The following is a 21,605-nucleotide window of genomic DNA, read 5'->3' on the forward strand; positions in this document are numbered from 1 at the left end:
CTTATAAGCTCAAACTTGAGGCTTGCACCTCCTTATCATATCAAAATGCACAGAGGCCTGACAAATTTATTTCTCTCTTTTAAGTAGCTCCATTATATTACCTTTCCTTAACGGGGTCTCATTATGTAGATCAGGATGACATTGAACTCTCTACCCTTCAGCTAAGCCTCCGAGTGCTGATATTACAGGTATAAGTTTGTCATTACTAATACATCTGCTTATAATCAGCTTTTAAATGCAACTACCATAATTATTTTATTAAATTAAGCTGCCAGCAGTTACTACTCCATCAAATGTGGGGCAGCTTTCAGAGTGGTTGTGTTACTTCTGTTAATTACCACTCCTGTTAGTGACTCCTTCACTTGACTCCTTCACTTAAGAAACAGACTGATGGGCTGGTGAGATGGCTCAGTGGGTAAGAGCACCCGACTGCTCTTCTGAAGGTCCGGAGTTCAAATCCCAGCAACAACATGGTGGCTCATAACCATCCGTAACAAGATCTGACGCCTTCTTCTGGAGTGTCTGAAGACAGCTACAGTGTACTTACATATAATAAGTAAATAAAATCTTTAAAAAAAAAAAAAAAGAAAAGAAACAGACTGATATGGCAAGAATGGAGAAACGGCTGGGTCTGAGACAAGGAAAAGTTATGGTAGAGTGGAAAGTCTTTAAAGAAAATACAAATGTAAAAACCTCCTTGGGTAGGATGGAGTTAACAGATCAGAAAAGGAAGATCTTGCCACAGCACAGAACCAAGAAACTTTGGCTTCTGGAAAAAGTGTATATCACAAAACTTTATCAATTCAACAATGTCGCAAATGGCTACGTGGTTGGTTTTTGGTGTTTTGTTTTGTTTTTCTTTTTATGAAAATAGATTTAACATCCCTGACAATGAGTCAAGAGACACCTTGGTGGTGTTTTTATATCAGTCAGGGACAGAGTCCTTTGTTTATCTTAGCCTGATGCCTGGCTTGGTAGCCAAAGCTTTTCTATGCCTAGGACTCATAAAAATCAATGCAATCCAGACAGCACAGCACAGGAGGAAGACGGACCTGCCCTCCAGAGCACTGCACAGGTGAGCTACAGAGACCTGCTTGCTGCCACACCACACAGCAAGGACACAAGATGGCACCTAGAGGCACACCAGCCACATTGCCAGCCTGCAGAGGGAGCTACCACAATGTAAAAGTATGTGGTGGACAGTGGAAGAGAAAGAGAAGTAGAGCAGCTTGAGTGGGGGGCAAGGAGACCATGGCACCAGACAAACCTGGTAAGGTTGAAGCAGGTTAAAAAACCCCAGCAATTTTTATAATTGAGAATGGCAGGTATTAGAGCCAGCTTCCGGCCACAGTCTACCTGTCCTGGAACACATAACCACGACATCCCATTGAGAGGACCATGATAACCTGTCACGTAGCAGTAAAACCTAGAGGTCTCCCTGCTAATGGAGTAGTATCTAGGTAGGCCCCGAGTGTTTATCCAATAAGCTTCCCTTCCTGGGCATCCCTTTCTGCAAAAGGTATTTAACCCCTTTCCACCCTGAGTAAGTATGCATTCACATCCTCCATAACAATACAACATTCTGGGCAAGCAAGGTCCTCCACCAATGATCACTGAAGGGAAGGGGGCAGGGCCTGGACATAAAGAGCTGAGCCTAAATCTCCCGGGAAAGGCCTCTCTTCCAGCCCCTCTATACTTTCGGCACTCACTTGAACAGAGTAGAATTTGCCCCATCCTGGGCTCAGCCATCCCCTTCCTGTCTGATGCATAGAGGAAATGCGGGCCTGTAGACCCTCGTTCTCAACTCCTCATGGTCCCTGGCAGTACCTGAATACATAAGAGGCTGGGAAGCATCGTTCTCAACTCCTCAAGGTCCCCGGTGATATCTGGGTACATGGAATTGTGGACCACAATACGTGTCCCAACCCCTGCTGTTTCACACCGGGGAAACACGGGCTGGGACTACCCGCTACCCCAATCTTGGCTTGTGTTCTGCCTTCCCTGAGCAACATGATGATGGCACTCTGGCATCCAGGAGAGCAAGGGGAGAGGTAGGTTCACAGCCCACACTTGACCATTATGAAGATGGAAGTGGAGACACAAGAGTAGAGAGGAGGAGCCTGTTGTGAGTGGCCAGTCCAAAATCTATTCCAACACAGGATGATTGGGAAGACGCCCCGTTAGGATCCAATATTGATGGTGAGAAGCCAGAGATCTCAAGCCAGACCAATGACTCATTGCCCTGAACATTTGCAAGTGAAGATGTGTAGACAGAGGGATATAGTGTGAGACACGCTGTTATATACTACAGCTTCCACGATGAGATCTGTAGGGAGGATAGGGTGGAAGTTCTTTCTACCAGCCAGGAGAGGGAATGTGAGGTGAGTAAGGCTGGCTCAGACATGAGGAAGGTATCCAGAGAAACATCAAGGCAGAACGTAACTGAAGCCCAGAAGGCCAGACCAATACTGAAATACAAGTATCTCGGGATTTTGGCTGGGAGTTAACCAGATTAGTTTAGAGGATTAAAAGAGAGATCAATGACTGCCCAGGTAAAGCTTGACTAAATAAATCTTTGTCTCCATGTGCCATTACTGGGGAATCAGCTAGGATAAAGAAAAACAGTTGCAATATTTACTGCATATGTTTATATTAAAATTACCATTACAAAGATATTTTCTATGCTTTATATTCTGTGTGTTTATTTTATGCGGGAAGTTGCAAGGGCAAAGGGCAGATACGAGAGGACAGAGAGATGTGTGGGACTGGGGTACAACATGTGAAACTCACATTGATCAAGAATCAATAGTTTTTAAAACAGGAAATAGATTTTTAAAATGATTCCTGATGATATATATCATGCTATTCTTACAGATCAGTACCTTATCCGGTAATCAGCAGAGAGGCTTCATCTGAGCGCAGATAAGAACAGACAGAGAGATCCACAACCAGACACTATTATGTGGAGAGAGCCATCAAATCCCCCCTTTAGAAGAGGAGGTGGAAAGACTGTTAAGACCCAGAGGGGATGGAGGACACTAGGAGGAAAGACCCTCTGAATCAATGGGCTAGGTGCACGAGCTCAGGGAGACTGAAGCAGCAGGCGCAGGGCCTACAGGGTCTGCACAGGTCTTCTGCATGTATGTGATAGCTATTAGCGTAGTGCTTTACGGGACGCCTGACTGAGAGAACACCAAGTACAGACCTGTGACTCCTGTGCCTGCCCTTGGGACTCTTTTCCTCCTGATATGTTGCCATGTCCAACTTCAAGAGAAAAGGTTTTGCTTGAATTTACTGTATTTCATTTTGTCATGTTTGGTTATTATCTCTTTAAAGCCTGTTCTTTTCTATTGAGGGAGAAAGGAGGGGGAAGGGGGCAAGGAACTGGGAGGAGTAGAGGGAAGGGAGACTTTAATCAGGATAGATTCTGAGAAAGAGTATGTTTAGTAGAAGAAAAAAACGAAAATAAGAATTCTACTGTGTATCTGTCCCATATTTTCAGTCTCACATGTACTATGAGTATTAGGAAACATTAATTAGAAACATTAATTTTACATATACATGTATGTATGTATTTTGTGATAGTAACTATAGAAGACAACATGAATGAGAAGAAGCCTTGGGGAGGGAACACTGGAAGGACTGGAGTGTAAGCAGAGCTATGGATAGGATCAAAACGCATTGCACTCATCTATGACACTCTCAAGATCAAAAAAAAAAAAAATAGACAATAAATATTTCTAAGATTTTAAATAAAATTGATCTTTTTCGTACAATATATTCTGATTACCGTTTCCCTTCCCCCAATTCCTCCTGGTTTCTCTCCATCTCCCCATCCATCCAGATCCATACCCTTCCTATCTCTCCTTAAAACACAGGCATCTAATGAAAAGCAATAAAATAAAACATAAACAAACTGGAATAAGTCAAAATAAACAAACAAAAGAAAGAGAGCCAAAGAAAAAGAACAAGAAACACATATATTTTAGACAGAGTCTCATCATACAGGCTGGCCACCCTGGATCTCACTATGCAGACCCAGTCAACCTTGAACTCAGAGACCTCATAAGTCTCTACCTAGTCATGCACCACCATGCCTGGCTTTCAAACAGCAATGTTTTCCCATGAACACTCTGGGAAAACTATCATCATATTTTATGATAAAAGTCTGAAACAGCTTTGATAACATATGATGTCTTCTTAATTAACAGAGGCTCATGGTGCATAAGCACAGCAGGCTGAACATTTTCTTTGCACCTCTGTCAGGAAATCCAGCTTCAATACAATAACTTAGTGTTGATTATAAAAGACTTTACCTCTGTATGCAATAGCATTAAAGATTATCAAAAAGCCACTGTAAATTTAAATGAATAAATTTACCAAAAAATAAAGGCTTACTAGTTCTGATTTTGCTTAGCACAAGTGATTTTTGCTTTTCCATTAAAGAGAAATCAATCCATATAAATTTATCAATAAGACACCAATGGTCTGGGACTGTAGACCCTAACAAACCTTTGGTTTCAATCCTCAGCATGGAAAGAAAAAAGAAGAGTCCAAAAAGAATAAGAAAGATATGTCCCACAGCTATCTTTCTCTAAAATTACAAAACAAACAAACAAACAAACAAACCTGCCAAGGGCTGGAGATGCAGCTCTACAGGTTAAAGGCTTGCTTGGGCATGTAGAGAGACTTTGTCTTAGGAAAGGGGGTTTGGAGTAAGCTGGGGACACAGCTCAGTGGTAGAATGCCTGTATAATATGCACCAGGCCCCGGTTTAATCCTCAGCCCTGCAGGGCAGGGCTTAGGGATCCTGTTGCTGTTCCCTGGGGCTATCCTCGTGTTTAGATTCCTTGCTCTTCACATCCTCATGCTCTGACCACATCCAGGCATGTAGCTGGCATTCCTGGTCCACCTATCCTGTAGACCTGGATCCCTTAGACACTCTGCTCTGCAGCTCTCCTGCTGTTGAGTGCTGCCCGGGACCTGCTCTGCCCTCCACACCCTCTATCAGTGCACTCAGATGAACACGGCCATGAGGAATCTTACCTGTGTTCATTTATTCTACCTCTGTTCTCAAAGTGTACCTGTTTCCCAAGAAGACTCCCAAACTGGTGCCCCACACTACTGCTAAATCCCAACAGCGACCCCTTATGCTTTGCCTGTTGAGTTTATAAACTTGTAACCAATCATTGTCATCTTTTTATATGACTAAGGTTCCACACTGACAAGCTGAGATAAAGAAAGAAAGGCTATATTCATTTGCTAATTTTTCAAAGTACTTAACACAGTATCTCACGAAGTAAGTCTTGCTAGAATATATATAATTATTCTATACAAAGAGAAATAACAGCATTAACAACTTTAGAAATCTATGGTGTCTGGAAATGTACCTTTTCAATACACTGTGTTTCTTACTTGCCTGGACTTACTTTCTAGGCATCAGGGAACCTCTATCCTAGTGTAATACAACCAACCTTACAATGACCACCACCACATTCTGCCTGCATTTTCTCTCCTCTCTAAGACTTCCCTAACCAGAGGCTCTGTGGGTTTCCTCTCTCCTACCACCATTAGAAATATCATCCTGATGCTGTCCACTTACTGACATGCACACCTTGCCAATCTTCCCTTCAAACCAGCCCCATGTGGAATATAATGGGAGCCAGAAGAAAATCATAAAGAAAAAAGAAACTAGGTTGGAAGGCTCCCATCTTCTTCACCTCAAGGGAAGTTTCTGTCCTTTCTAAGCTTTCCTCTTTAAAAAAAATCAGAGTTTTAATCATTGTTAGCATATGAAATACCAGCTCACAAATGTAACTCAACAAATGAAAATTCCAACAGGACATTAATCTATAACTCCATTATCAGTCAATGTACAGAATGCTAGTTTTGATATAACAATCCTGATTTACTTCTATATGTGTTTATGTGTCTGTGTGTGATCATACAAGAATATGTGGTACTTGGAATCAAACCCAAAGCCTGGTTGCAAGCTAAGCAAGTGGTCTTCCATGAAGTTGCACCTCAAGCCCCCTTTGGCTCTGAGTTGACAATAAGACCCTGGCAGTCTCTACATAGCAACTTGAACGGAGTCCCATAAACACAGGACCACCCATATCACGTTCTCCCTTCTCACCTCGCTGCCCTGCATGGTCTTTGCTGGGTTAGCAGAGGGGATGGCGGCATTCAGCTCTGGCTCCGGCTTACACAGAAGTGCGATGGTGTCTCGATGGGACTGGTAGCGCTCCTTCACCTGTCCATCCGCTTGCACAGCTTTATCTAAAACGGCTCTGAATTTGGCTCCCTCTGGGGAAGAGAGTTTCCAAAACTCAGCAGACTAGATTTTTAAAGCTCTGGTCCTCAGCTTGATCTTCCTTCCCCTTCTTAGGCCCTAATTCATTAAGCAATAGACCTCAACTTCTATCTATCTGTGAAGTTGTGATTTAGGGAATAAAACAAAATTACTTGTGAAGCTAGGGTACAGTAATTTGTAGTCACTTTGTTAACATCTACCCAGTGAAAGAAAACTGACATTTGTCTAGTTTCTTTCTAGAACTCATAAATACAGAAAGAAATTATTCATGCCAAAATAGGGTACAACTCACTGAAATAGTTCTCCTCTCTCAAGGGATGCTCTCATTTCAAAGAAAAATAGAACCATTTTCAGATATATCTAACAGCAATAAAATCTCTAGCTAAAATGAAGATATTATTTATTATAAGCACAAATCTTAATAGTCAAATTCTTTAAAAGCATAATATATTTCAAAGTAGTTGTTAAGGTTCATTTTTTTTAATCACCTAGGATTCACTACTAAGTCAAAAGGGAATTACCAGATCATACGTTATCACTTCACGCGTGTCTTGAAAATACACACGGGGCTTGGGAAAGCTTGAGACTTACAGGACCAGCTTACTCCACCCGTCACAGAGAACCTGAATGAGCTTCACTACTGTTTATCTTTGTTAAGGAGAAATGCCTGGGTGTTCATTATTCATACACAGCTAAGTAAGAAATGAGTTTACAACTGAGTCTAAGTTTAAAACTATGTGACTAAATGGGAACTCCCTTGCATGCAGGTCACTCATGCCATGGTTACCTGCTCGTAAAGGCTTGTACAGGTCATTGGATGGAGTCCTTTGCCAGCGGTCCTTGAATTTGGCTCTTAAGTCATTGTCAGTTGCTTCTTCTTCATCCAACAATCTTAGCGACTAAGGAAGCAAAAATCATTGAGACAGCATTGTTAGCATTAAAAAAAGAAACCTCAAACCGTGTATTGTTGTTTATGAGGTCTAAGAGGGTTGTTCATATGGTTTGATTTTATGAATGCCTTGCTACATAGACCTGGCTAGCCCAGAACTTGCTATGTAGAGCAGGCTGGCCTCACACCTACTGTAGTCCTTCTGCCTCCATTCCCCTGAGTGTTGGGATAATAGGTCTAAGCCATCAGGCCTGTTCCTGTCTTAATGATCATACCAAATAAAGAAAATAACTAATGAGGTGGAAAATTTTCAATACCACTAATTAACTGCTATGTAGATTTTGTTTTGTTGGAAATGGTCTCAATATATAACCCATACTGGCCTCATATTTGTGATCTTCCTGCCTTCTAAGAACTGACATTATAGATGTAAGCCACCACATCAGCTTAGTACAAAATGTGGTACATTCTTGTTGCGGAAATCTGAGTTACAACAGGACAGAAACTTGATCTGGGGAGGTAGCTCAGTAATAGTGGAGAGCTTGCTTAACAGGTGCAAGATACTGGATTCTATTATGCACGCATGTGTGCGACATAGTCAGAGTTAAGGGTAGCTATTATCTTTCTCAGTAAAAAACAAAATCAAAACAAAAAACCCGAGTGCTCAATGGTAGTGTTTGCTTAACATGCACACGATCTTCAGTCTCTAGCACCACACAAAAAACAGGTACAGTAAGCATGGTGGTGGTGGTGTCACAAGCCTTTAATCTCAGCACTTGGGAGGCAGAAACAGATGGATCCCTGAGTTCGAGGCCAGCCTGGTCTACAGAGTGAGTTCCAGGACAGGGCTATTCAGAGAAAAACACTGTCTCAAAAAAAAAAAAAAAAAACACCCAAACCAAACCAAAATACCAACCAACCAATCCAAATAAGGAAGTATATTAAATAAACTAGATCTTAACTCAGGAGAAGTGTGATTCCACGTTTACTAAGAAACCTGAAGTCCAGGTGTGGAGCTGCAGCACAGTTGGTAAATAGCCTGCCTAGNAAAAAAAAAAAAAAAAAAAAAAAAGCCACAAAACAAACAAACTTGTTAGTTTAAGGAATGTATCACGGCCCCTAAGATCTTAACTCAGGAGAAGTGTGATTCCACGTTTACTAAGAAACCTGAAGTCCAGGTGTGGAGCTGCAGCACAGTTGGTAAATAGCCTGCCTAGCATGTGCAAAGCCCTGTGTGCAGTCCCCAAGCATTCATTGTGAGGGTGTGCACTTGGGATCACAGAACTCAGGAGGTACAAGCAGTAGGACCCAAAGTTCAAAGTCATCCTTGGCTACAGGCCAGCTCGGATACCAGAATCAAACTCTGATATCTAATACAGAACCCAATGTTTATACAGAAAAGAAATGACTAGTTACGAAGGGTTATACCTGAACAGTTTGTTTGATCTCCACAGTTGACTAGTTATGCCACAGTCAGATGACTGATTTACCTAATATGCATTTATTTTCCCCAAAGAATGGCTCACTGTCACTCAGTGGAATTCTTCCTGAAGCTAAAAGGAAAGCAAGGCTCAGGCATCTCAACCAGGTACTGAGCACTGCTCCCTGGGAACCTTGAGTCCTAATCCTACTGGACACCAGGAGAAGTCTTTTCAAACATACCTCCTCTAATATTTCTCTGTTTCTCTGTAGCAGCTCAGGTAGCTCTTTTATCAGCTGGTCGACAGTCTGGATGCCTCCCTGTTCAACTACAGATGTAGACTTAGTAAGTATAGACTGAGGTACAGTGTCTCCAGACACATCTTCAATTGCTGCTGGAAGGTTAAGGGAAGCCAATACTCTGCAAAAATAGGAAACAAGTTGTGTCATATGCAAGTCTACATTGCAGTCACTTAGCCAGGTGGTGGTGGCGGCACACACCTTTAACCCCAGCACTTGGGAAGCAGGTGGATCTCTGAATTCAAGGTCAACCTGGTCTACAAAGTAAGATCCAAGACAGCCAGAGCTAAAACAAAGAAACCCTGTTTCAAAAAAGCAAAAATAATAATAATAATAATAATAATAAATGGCAGTCACTTTTATCAACCCCAATCAACAATGGAGTTAGCAATGACTTCTATTAAAAATAAGTGGGAAACATCAATGAATTAATATAATTAAAATAAAATAATGAATTGGGGAGAGAGAGATGTGCTGGCTGGGTGGTGGAGCTGGAGAAAGAAAGCAGAGGATAGATAATGACAAAATTCATTATATGCATATATAAATTTTCAAAAAAGTATTTTAAAACTTTACAAACTGAGACATTTAAGTTCAGAGTTCAGAATTAAAGACAAAAAGCAAGAAAAATGGTAGGCTTGGTGGTGCATGCCCTGAGCATCCCAGGACTGAGGAGAGAGAAGCAGGAGGGGTTCTCTGAGTCCCAAGCCAGTCTAGTCTACACCGTGATTTCCAAGAAAGCCAGGGCTACACAGAGAAACTGTCTCAATATTTAAAACAAAATTGAGGGAGAGGGGCAATATGGCAGGTAAAATAATCTACCATAGTCTTGGATTACAGGTGAAACTTAAATTCTCTCTAAAATCAGAAACTCTTTGATCTGTGTTGCTAGAGTTTGAATCCAGGGCCTTAAGCATGTGAGACAAACACTCTATCACTGACCAATACCCTATCACCAGAAATTACATCTATTAAGATGTGATCTTTTATATTTATCTTTTATGCTGTCACAAATCAGCAATAATGTACAACTGTTATAATTTTATATCTAACAAAAATCAAAGGACACAGGAGATCAAAGTATCAATTGCAGACTCTCCCATGTTCTGGGTTTTATGGTATAATAACGCCATAAAATTCTTCAGTCACTTTTCACTGACATGAAGAGGCAGAGGAATCTACCCCTATTTACCATTCACAATGCCAAAAAAGCAAGTAAAAGGCTATATAATAAGATGGACTGCTTATGGTTTTGTCTAAACTCAGATTGCATTTAACCATATAAAAGTCAATGCATTTTGTTATGCCTGACATAGTGGCACACACTCAGCTACAGAGTGAAATCCTGTGTCATGACTTGAATGTAAAATGACCCCACAGGTACATATTTTAATAGTTGGCTCCTAGGGAGTGGCGCTGTTTGGAGAAGTTGTGAAACCTTTAGGCAATAACCAGGTAGGTCAGGGATGACAAGTTTGGAAGAATTAAGAGCCCAGTTCCCCTTCTGCCAAGATACGAACAAATGATTCCACCAACCACTGTTCCATGGATGGAGCCACGCCTGCCACACTGCCCTGATAGCTCCTAAAACCAGAGCTGTCATAAATCTTCTGTGATAACCACAAGACAAGTAACAAGGGGCTAGAGATGGAGCTCAGTTGGTAAGTCCTTGCCTAGCACACACACCTGGGGTTGGCTCCTAAGACAGCACAAACCACAGCTGTCATCCCAGCCTTCTACAAACAGAACAAGAGGATCAGGATTCAAGATTATCCTCAGCTACATATGAAGCTTGAAGCCAGACTGGGATACATGAGGCTCTGGATTGAAATGGAGGGAGGGAAAGAGAGAGGGAGGACCTAATACAAATGTTTCATAAACAAAAAAAGGCAAAATTCACATAATCTTTAACTGAAAACATGAAAAGTCAAAATTGGGAAAAAAATGCATATCTAACAAAGGATTTGCATCCAAAACACATGAAGAATCCTTTAAAGACAATGCTGATTAGGAGAGATGGTGCAGCCTGTTGCACTTGTAGAGGACCCAGTAGGGCTCAGTTGCCAACATTCACATGGCAGCTCACAATTATCCATAAAGGTAGCTTCAGGGGATCTGACGCCCTCTTCTGTCCTCCACTGGCTACACAAGCATGGTATACATACATACATACATACATACATACATACATACATACATACAAGCAATACTACAGTAATTTAAAATATACTTATAACAAACACAGTAAAAGACTTTAAAATAGATCTTTTTTAAGATGATTAAAAAGAAAAACTAAATGTATGTATGAAGGAGAGACGCACATGGCACCCTTACAGGAGCTAGTTCTTGCTTTTCCCATGCAGGGATCAAACTCAAGTGATGAGGCTTGAAGGCAGATGCCTGTGCCCACTCAACAATCTCCCTCACCTCAGGAAAACCTAAGTTTTGGAAAGGCAATAAATGACTGAGAGTGGTAGAGAAAACACAGTAGTAGAAATGCACCTAACACACAAAAGCTGGGATTAATCCCAGGGACCCTCCATACCCTTACTCTAAAGCAGAATAAACCCTTTACCTTCTTTTTGTTGTCAAGGTACTTTATCATAGCAACAGAAAAGAAACTAAAACACCCCCCCTCAAGTAGTTTCCACAGTATTCTGTCACATGATAAAATAGTGAGGATTATGGGCTGACTGAGCTGAGTCCTCCCTGGGGTCCTATCCTCAACACTTGGTCCCAGCTGGAGATGGTTTTGGAGTTGTGGAACCTTACAGGTGAGGCCCATGTGAAGGACATGGACTAATGGAGGACAAGCTATAGAAGTCATAGCCCAATTCTACTTCCTGACCATGCAACATAACCAGCCACCTCATATCCCTGGTACTATGGCCAGCTGCTCCCACCCTCAAGCCTTCCCCAACACATCATGAGCCAAAGCAAAGACTTCCTCCCCAGGATGCACCTTGTAGTCACTATGTGACAGCAATGGACAGAATGGCCACAGTACACGGCAAGTGCAGCATGCACTGCTAGTGGCACATCATGTACGGTGCATAATGTGGCAAAAGAGGATGGGCACAAATCACACGCTAGTGTTACATTGATGGCAAACTGCAGAGCACACAGACCACGTGAGAGTAGCCAGGAACCAAGGAAGAGGGACTGAAGGAAAGGAGGTGCGAGGACTGATTTAGGTTATGTTCTCTTTGTAGTCGTTACATGGACAGCTGCACTCAGCAGACTGAATAAACTACATTTTAAATGGGTACATTATTATGTGTAAATTACACCTAATTTGTTTAACCCACAGAATATTTTCTTAATCTAATATAAAAATTGGTTTACAGTACAGTTCCACGAGTCTTCTTACTACATGTATTTATTTTTGTTGAGTATGCATGTGGACACTCACCTCCCACAGTACACATGTGTCAGAGACAACTTGTAGGAGTCAACTTCCACAGTGAGAGTCCCAGGAACAGAACATGATCAGAAGGCTTGGCAGCAAGTACTTACCTGCTGAGCCATCTTATCAGCCTGGACCGTGCATCTTCAAGGACTCATTTCTACCCATTTTGCCTCAGTCAATCTCAAAATACAAAATAGGAGTCAAATATGCTTACTTTTTTTCTGCAATTCCATTCCTTCCAACTCTAGTTTACCTAAGACTTTTAATAAAATGATAAGAAAGGCGTGTGTGTGTGTGTGTGTCTACGTCTGCTTGGTATTCATTTCCAAACTCATAAAACTAAAAAGAAAAAAGAAAAAGAAAAACTAATAACTAAAAAAATGTTCATAAATTATTCAAAACACAAACTTGAGAACCTGTCAGTCAGTTCAGAAAGCCAGGTGCCACCTACCCATTTGCCAAAGTAGTAGCTTCTCTCATCTGAGCGATTGATCTGTTGACCAAGTCAGCTTTCCTCTGACTAAACACAGCCAGGGACTGCTGCACAGACACAGGGACCATCTTCTCAAACAAATCTAAAACACAGGAGAAGATCCAAGTAAATATATGGAATCAACTCAAGCTACTGACATGACTACATTCATAAGATCACAAGATCATACTCAACAGCAGCAGTGAAGAGAATTCTAGTCCACCACATTGATGGGCAGGAGCAGTGACCGCTTCCCTTTGATTGTATGTCATCAACTGAGGGATCTTGGCGGTACTGTTCACTTGCCAATTAGACAGACAGACCATGAGGTTCATCATCTCCTAGTTGTGTACCCTAGGGAAAGCCCACCTGGACCTCAGCACCTTCATCAGGGGCACAGACATCAATAGTAGTTCCTGAGCCACATGGCTGCTGTGAGAGACAAATACTCATCTTTTGGTGCTTAACCATCACTGGCATATGGTAAACACTTTCTGTTTATTAAATAAAAATAAGTTCAATAACCATTCTTTCCCAGGAACTTAAATATTATCCAGGAGATCTGCTAGAAGGTATAAAATACTGCATATACTACATATATTCACACTATCAAAAGAGGGCTATAAGAACACTGATCTATTGCAAATACTATCCTAGAAAGATACTGGTTTAAAAGTTATTGATCCAAGTATGGGTCTCATGCCTCTAATCTCAACCTTTAGGAGGCTAAAGCAGGAGAACTGGGAGTTCAAAGCCAACCTAGATTACACAGTGAGTTGAAGGCTAGGCTACATGAAACCTCTATCTCAAATGAGTAAGTAAATAAATAACCACATTTATTTTCAGTAATGGTATCTTAAATATAGCAAATGTCCATTAACAAAATGTTCTGGCTTGTCACAGGCCTGAGTCTTATCTCAAACATCCATCTGGTTATATGTGCCTGCTTACTTTTCCCCTTGAGAACCTCACAGAAGACACCACACTTAACTTTCCCACCCTCTCTTGTCCAGTTAGCTGGCAGTTTGTTTGCTTGTCTTACTCATCCTATAGCCAAGCTAGGCCTCAAGCTCACTCTGTGGGGCAGGCTGGCCTCAACCTCAGACCCCTGCCTCAGCCTCACAGGTGCTGAGATTTCAGGGATGCACCACCATGTCTATTCCCACATTTCTTTTAAACAACATAAATGACTGTTATAATCTAAGTATTAGAAAAAGAATGTGAGATTTTACATGAATCACACAGCTCAGCCTAGACAAAAGAGAAGGCTACACCAAAGCATCATTTTCTTCATGGAAAATAAAAGCCAAGCAGTGGTGGTGCACACCTTTAATCTCAGCACTTGGGAAGCAGGGCAAGGAGAATTCGAGGCCAGCCTGGTCTACAAGAGTGAGCTACAGAGAGCCTGTCTCAAAAAAAAAGGAAAATAAAATAAGTAATTTTTAGGGCCTATGACTATGACGGCAAAAGATGAAGGGAGGGAAGGGGACAGAGGACCTAGAGAAAGCATAACTGTACTAAAGTGCATGAAGAACACAACGTACCCGTGAACTTCTGGCTGACGGGTACATTGACTGGGGTGGGCTTCACAAGTGTGGCTTTGCCAATAGGATCCAGATCCTTAAGGTCCGGAACGCGGTCATGATAAATAAAATCATTATCCTTCTTTGCTGCAGTAAGGGCACGGTTGATTTTGTCAGAAAAGTCCTTCACATTGACATACTCATCATAGCGAGAGGCCACATTCTTAATCAGTTCTGCTGCATGCTGAAAGGAAACATTACAGAGAGAGTTTGTGTATAGGTGAACACTTTCTCTACCAAGCTTTTGTTAAGCTCTCAGAATTCCCAGTGCTATGCCTGGCAGGACAACCTGGAAATTCCATGACAAAGCACCCAAGACTACAAGGGGGGAGAGCAACCGTCCCTAAATATACACAAATGAGCTGCCAAGGCAGTAAAAGAAGACTGGGCCAATTAACATATCCTGACACTAATGAAGGTTGGATGTTAAGTAACTTCCACAAGCTATACAACTATTAGCAGTAATTAGAAGTACTGACACCTTTACGGGGCCCAAGACAAAGGTCTTGAAACAACAGAAGTCAGCAACCAGAGATGCAGCCCCTCCACACCATTAACATGAGCAGAAGTCAGCAATCAGAGATATGCCCACTCCACACCAACAATTCTCATAAGGTAACTGTCAGGAATGAAACGAGTACTTGTTTTAACATCTACCATTATAAGCTACAAAACTTAATAGCTGTGTGTATGACACTAGCCATGTAAGCGATTATAAGGTGCTGATATCTCAATCCATAGCAAAGATTTTTAACATTCCTGGCTGAATGTGGAGTTCCATACTGGGACTACGTTAAAAAAAATAAAAAGATAAAAAGACTTGAACAGCACAGTCAGTGTAATTTACCAGATCTTTGGGTTTATACAGAACTATATAACTCTGACACATGATGACACGGCGAGCCTAAAACACCAAAACCACATTACATAAAATGGTTTAATACTAGACTATCTGCTTACACAATTCTCTGAAATATTCAAATTTAAATGTAAAAATGTCAAAGTTTTTGATAAAGTACCCCATGTTCATCATTGGGACAAGCATCTCACGAGTCCACAGGTCAAAGGCTTGGTTTATGGGAGGCTAATGTAAGCTTTAGAAGTGCAGCTTCATAGAAGGTACCCAAACACTGGAGGTACTCCATGAAGGGATGGAGAGAACCAGCTTCTTACTTGCCCTCTCTTGCATCCTGGCCTAAGGTGAAACGGTTTGCACACTGCACCATGAGGTACTGACTCAGTGCAGGACCAAAGGCAACACAAGTAATTCACTGAGGATGAAGCCTCCCAAACTGGAGGATAAGAAAACTGACCGCCCTGATGGTTTGTTTCTTCTCTCTTTTCTTTTACTTTTCTTTTCTCCAGTTTTTCATGGCAGTGTAGTAGTTTGAATATGCTTGGCCTTGACCCAGAGAGTGGCACTATTAGGGGGTGTGGCCCTGGAGTAGGTGTGGCCTTGTTGGAATAGGTGTATCACTGGGGAGGTGGGCTTTGAGACCTTCCTCCTAACTTCCTGGAAGCCAGTCTTCTCCTGTCTGCCTTTGGATAAAGATGTAGAATTCTTAGCTCCTCCAGTCCCATGTCTGCCTGGACACTGCCATGTTACCACCTTGATGACAAAGGTCTGAACCTCTGAAACTCTGAAACCAGCCCCAATTAAATGTTATCCTTACAAGAGTTGCCTTGGTCATGGTGTCTGTTCACAGAAGTAAAACCCCAACTAAGACAGCAGGGTTCCTCTGTATAGCCCAGCTGTCCTAAAACTCACTCTGTAGACTAGGCTGGCCTCAAACTCAGAGATCCACCTGCCTCTACCTCCTGAGTGCTAGGATTAAAGGTATGAGCCACCACCACCTGGTGGCTTTTTCATTTTTTATTTATTTTTGTGTGTATATGCATACAGGTGCACCTGGAGGTCAAAGGACAACTTTCGGGAGTCAGTTCTTTCCCTCCACCACATGAACTCTGGACTTGCTCAGCAGCAAGCGCCTCTACCCACTGAGGCGTCACCCTGGCTCAGTGTTCCTTTTTGTTATCTTAAGAGAACAGAAACAGATACACAGTTCTTTAAACATAATAAAAATCTTCACTATGCTTAATTTAAACATGTACTATTCCTAAAAGCAGAAAGTGAAAGCCACCAGTCACCATGATCACAGACACAGCAAGCAATAGGACAAGCAGGTAATCACAGGTATAAAAAAGGAACTTAGTTACAGGTGATACACTGAGAGTTGCTAAACTGTATATCTCATAAGTAGTACCTGAGACAAATACATACGGCAAATATAAACACTCAACCCCTAATGCGAAGAAGTAACAGAGGAAATAGATCTACTCTTAATAACTACATACAAAATATACGCTACACTTTAAAACATCTAAGATCAATATGAAACTATAGAGAAAGAAGGATTGACATACAAGTATCTTCACTATAGTCTAGGAAAATACAAGCTTAACTACATGCAAACCAAATCTGATCTGTAAATTCACTGAACACTTCTTCAGAGAGAACCTTAATTTGAGGGATCCTGAAAACATGGAGAAGAGGACCATACAGAGCACCATCCTTAGTGGGAACTGCTTAGATTAAATCACAAACAACGGATAGATAGCACTGTAAAACAGATACCAGCCAAGACAGAACCAACACCAACTGATTAACTTAACAGGAAACCATAAGAAAAAGATGGGATACTGAGGGCTTCATGCACCGAGCAAGAGTCAGGTTACCCAGTCCTAAGGGGAGAGTTACCAGATGCTAGAGATGAAGAGAAGGATTAAAGCATGAGAAGGCAGATAAGCACACACCCAGAGACCGAAGCACAAGTATAGAGGACAAGTCCCTCCCACACCATCAAGGTTCTAAAGACCAGAGAAACCCATACACAACCGTAGTAGAAAGCAAAAGGCCATCCAGGAAAATCAGCCATATTCAAACACAAGTAAATAAAAAGGCATCTCACAAGACACAACTCTGAACCACCCATTTGTAAGAAAACATGAATCAAGTAGTGTTTAAGCAAGAGGGGAAGAGGAGAAATACCTTTAATCCTAGCACTTAGGAGCTGGAAAGTAGCAGATCAGGAGTTCACAGTCATCCTCAACTACATGGAGAGTTTGAAGTAAACCTGGGTTAGATAAGACTATGTCTCAGGCTGGAGAGATGGCTCAGCAGTTCAGAGCACTGACTGCTCTTCCAGAGGTCCTGAGTTCAATTCCCAGCAACCACATGGAGGCTCACAACCATCTGCAATGGGGTCCAATGCCCTCTTCTGGTATGTCTGAAGAGAGCAACAGTGTACTCACATACATAAAATAAATAAACCTTTTAAAAAAAAAAAAAAACAACTATGTCTCAAAATAAATAAATAACAAAAATGAGTATTATAACTTCCCAAATTTACTAAGGAAGTACTGCCCAAAAATAATGAAAATTCCATGCTAAAGAAACTATATTAGGCCAGGCAGTGGTGGTGCACACCTTTAATCTCAGCACTCAGGAGGCAGAGGCAGGCGGATTTCTGAGTTTAAGACCAGCCTGATCTACAAAGAGTTTTCCCGGACAGCCAGGACTACACAGAGAAAACCTGCCTCAAAAAAAGGAGAGGGTGTGGGGAGAGAAGGAGTGAGAGAAGAAAGGAGGAAGGGAGGGAGGGAGGGAGGGCCTAAGATTTTAAGGATGCAACCAACCACAGTAATAAAACACCCACACAAAGCTTCTAGGGGAGGCAGTTGGAAGTCGCTGTGTGTTACAGAGTCAAAAATAAACACTCTTTCAAAGAGAGGATGAGGAAACATATCAGAAACTGACCAATGGACTCAAGGACAGCAAGGACGGTCAGACAGTATGCCAGCCCTGTCCTGGGGGCTCAGGGAGAGCCTGGACCCTGGTGAGAGAGACTGTCAATCCTGCCTCAGGAGGAGCCCACTCTTATCAGATGCTCAAATCCAGACGCAGGATTTGGTGAGAAAGTGGCTCTTCCAGGTCAGTAGTAGCGGGAGGAGCTCCGATTTTTCACTTGACAACACCAATGACAGCTGGTGGCCACCCTGAGTAGAAATCTACTACAGAGCTGAGCTACCCTAAGGGCCTGAGAACAAGGAGCAGAAGTCAGAGCCTAAAGTCAAGCTTCCACAGGGTGAAACACAACCCTCAGAAGCAGTCCCGAAGAAACAGACCGCTAGGCTATGTCTGACATGTCAAGCCTGCAGGCAGAAGTGTACTGGGAGGTAGATGCTGACTCTGCATCTGAGAATGGTCTGATACAGTGTGTGGATCAATCTCTGGAGCCATGTACTTGCCCTCAATGGCACTGACCTAGCAGCAGTACTCTGATGCTCCAGCAGGCTATCCATGGCCACATGCCTCTAAGGGTTTTTAACATGACGACAGATACACCAGTACAGAGCCCAGCTGTGCTCACTTGCCACATTATCGACATACTTGAGGGGGCACTCCACAGCTGGACAATCAGGCACCAGAGGGCTGGGGAACTGGGTAATCTCAGGATGGTAGGTAGAACCTGCCCAATACACAGTTACAGGGCTCAAAGAGCTTGGCAGAAGCCGTCGTAGGAAAGGAGGAGAGTGACTTGGGTGAAGGCAGCTGTGGTACAAGCTGACACTTGTCCAATCCAAACAGTGTAACCACACAGTCAGCTAATGTCCCTATGAGCAGCCACCCTGCAGAGGACACAGAAAGACATCGGTCCTGCACGTTCCCTATTTAGGGCTTTGCTGTATGCTTCCCTTTTCATCTTTTGGTAATATTTAGATGAAGACGACACCTGACATGGACTTCTGGCTTCTAGGTATACACACAAAGACGCACAAACACAAACACAGCAAGGACAAGGGCAAGGGTACCTGCCCCATACACACAATGTAGAAGGAAAAGAATCACACAGTGAAAAGACCAGAGTGCATAACCCCATATCCCTCTAAAACTGTGGGGTTATAATCGCCAGTTTACCAGCCTATGACACAAGCTAAGCAAATAATTAATGTAGAACACTTTTATATTAAAATAAGCAGAGACAAATTAAGAGAAAGGAATAAAAACTTAAATGCAATTTTTAGATAACACATGTAAGATTTTACAAAGCATGTTTCTGGGGAAAATATAAAGATAAAAACCATCACTTGCCTCTGCTGATAAAGACAATAAATGGGAAATGTGCTTATGGGCAAATCTGGTGTGGAGAAGGATGTTACCTAAACATTTATCACCAAAAGACTCACCTGCAACCTTGCGATCTCTTCCCCAAACTTCTTCTGCTGCTTGGCCAGGATGGACTGGTGGTACTCAGCATTGGCCTGCATGATACACTGCTTTGCAGCCAGGGTGGGGAATACCTCCTGGAAATAAAAATACTGACCAGGGGAAAGTCCAACCACACAAACCATCACAGACAACAAGGATGCAGGAAGAGAAAGGAGAAGGAGACAGAAATTACAATCACCCAGTAATGGTTTAGATAGGTTAGTCATTAGGTGTGAGCAGAGAAGACCTCCTGGTTTTTCAGGAATTGCCATCTGTGAATTCAATTTTCTATCAGTTAATATTAGGGTTTGTCTTTGTTTTAAACTGTTAAATGAAGCCAATTCAGGTTTTTTAAAGCTTATTCTATGGAGTCAGAAAATCAGCATTTTGTTTACAGGAAGAGAGGCATGCATTAGAAAGAGCTGGGAAGTTCCTGTGGGAATGGACACCAAGCCCGGCTTTAAATGCTTTCTTAGCCCCTTACCCAGCCTTCAGGTACCTACACCACCGTTACTCACATATACTAATGAAACTGCTCTAGAGCTGACTGTTGCATCGTGTTTAAAAGACAAAAGACAGTAAGGTAAGTTCTCACTTAAACTCATATGCTAAGAGACTGTATAAAGATTATGGTAGCCAATAAAAGATGACTTAGTATCATATAATTATTAACATTTCAGTATTATATATTCAAAAATACATCCCAGACATACAAATGCATTAATTATTGTGACAATACAGTCTAACTTTGCCCTAATTTATTTTTGAAATCACTATAGTCTAATATACTTAAATCCAAACATAAATCAAGAAAGCCATGATATTGCTAGGGGCTCTTCCAAATTGTCGAGTCTTATCCTGCAATTTCACTGTTTTTATAAGTACATGGTATTTTTAAAAACCAATGAATACACTAGATAAGTGTTCTATTAAGAACCAAATTATTGTCGTGAGTGTTTTCTGTCTGCTAAAGAAAAACCCCAGCACTCTTAAGCCAATTCTTGCAGACATCCAGTTAGAACTGGATATGAAAATACTTCAGGAGACTCAGTGAAAGGAGAAATTCAAAGACATCACAGTCTAAAACTGCTGGCACTTCAAAAAGGCTGGAGCATCTCTGTAAAGATGTTTCAGGAGACACAGGCATGCAGCAGAATGGTGTCCAAGTCTTTGAGATGACAGGACTGTGGTCAGACTGAATCATTGATGCGACAGGATGTGACAGTGCCCTGTGCAGCTATCCATGGAGAGAGGATCTAAGTAATGGCACTAACACACTAGGATCCTGAGCAGACTTCTAAACTGGGGGCATGAAGGCAGTGCTATGGGTGGGTCCCCATGTCTCTTAGGTGCTGGGAAGTGCCTAGCAATAATCTTAAGCCTGGAGTGTCTTACATCCCCACATCTTGACAATACTCTCCACTGCTCAGGTACTATTAGGTACCTTAGGCCTATTTTTAACTGTACCCCATGTTTTCTGCAGTTTCATAATTTATAAAGATTCCTGAATAACATAAAGTCACAGATTCTCCTAAAAAGTCCTCAAACTACCACAGATAAGCAATTTCTTGCCCAACTGTGAGGAAGAGCAGTTAAAACATCTTTCGTGCCCACATTCGGGTACACGCTTTGTCATCTATAAGCCATTACCCCTCAGAAGAGCTACAGTAAAACAATGCTTCCCGTAGTACGTGGTCAGGACAGCTGCCTTTCCTTCCGTGTCCATTAGCAACCAAATTTGCTATCCCAGTTGGTAAAACTTAATTCTAACCAAGGAATCAGATGGATTTAGGTTTTCTGTTCCTTTTTTTGTGTCTGGTTTTGTGCTTTAAGGCTCATCCGTAAGAAAACAGGATAACTAAAAATGAGAGTCGCCAATGCTCCATTTCCATGCTTCTCCCAAAGCTATCAGCAACCAGAATGCTAACAAGATGAAGACAGATGGCCAAAG

The 21,605-nt window shown here is 41.9% G+C and overlaps 1 protein-coding gene and 1 pseudogene across 2 annotated transcripts in view; one reads left to right on the top strand and one right to left on the bottom strand.

The window, feature by feature from the left end:
- Pdcd6ip (programmed cell death 6 interacting protein) overlaps nt 1-21,605 on the bottom strand; it is a 55,361-nt gene that overhangs the window by 13,248 nt on the left and 20,508 nt on the right. The window contains exons 7-12 of one of the 2 annotated variants that reach the window (XM_021208056.1): nt 19,633-19,749; nt 14,347-14,569; nt 12,782-12,905; nt 8,865-9,042; nt 7,101-7,212; nt 6,137-6,306 (exon numbers count right to left, since the gene is read on the bottom strand). In XM_021208056.1, coding sequence (XP_021063715.1) covers nt 6,137-6,306; nt 7,101-7,212; nt 8,865-9,042; nt 12,782-12,905; nt 14,347-14,569; nt 19,633-19,749 — 924 coding nt within the window. Of the gene's footprint in view, nt 1-6,136; nt 6,307-7,100; nt 7,213-8,864; nt 9,043-12,781; nt 12,906-14,346; nt 14,570-19,632; nt 19,765-21,605 lie in introns of both variants that reach the window. The other variant, XM_021208055.1, reaches the window with a different exon arrangement.
- Nucleotides 881-1,008, top strand: LOC115064907 (annotated as a pseudogene).

The sequence above is a fragment of the Mus pahari genome, chromosome 10 (assembly GCF_900095145.1).
Source record: "Mus pahari chromosome 10, PAHARI_EIJ_v1.1, whole genome shotgun sequence".
Taxonomy (NCBI): domain Eukaryota; kingdom Metazoa; phylum Chordata; class Mammalia; order Rodentia; family Muridae; genus Mus; species Mus pahari.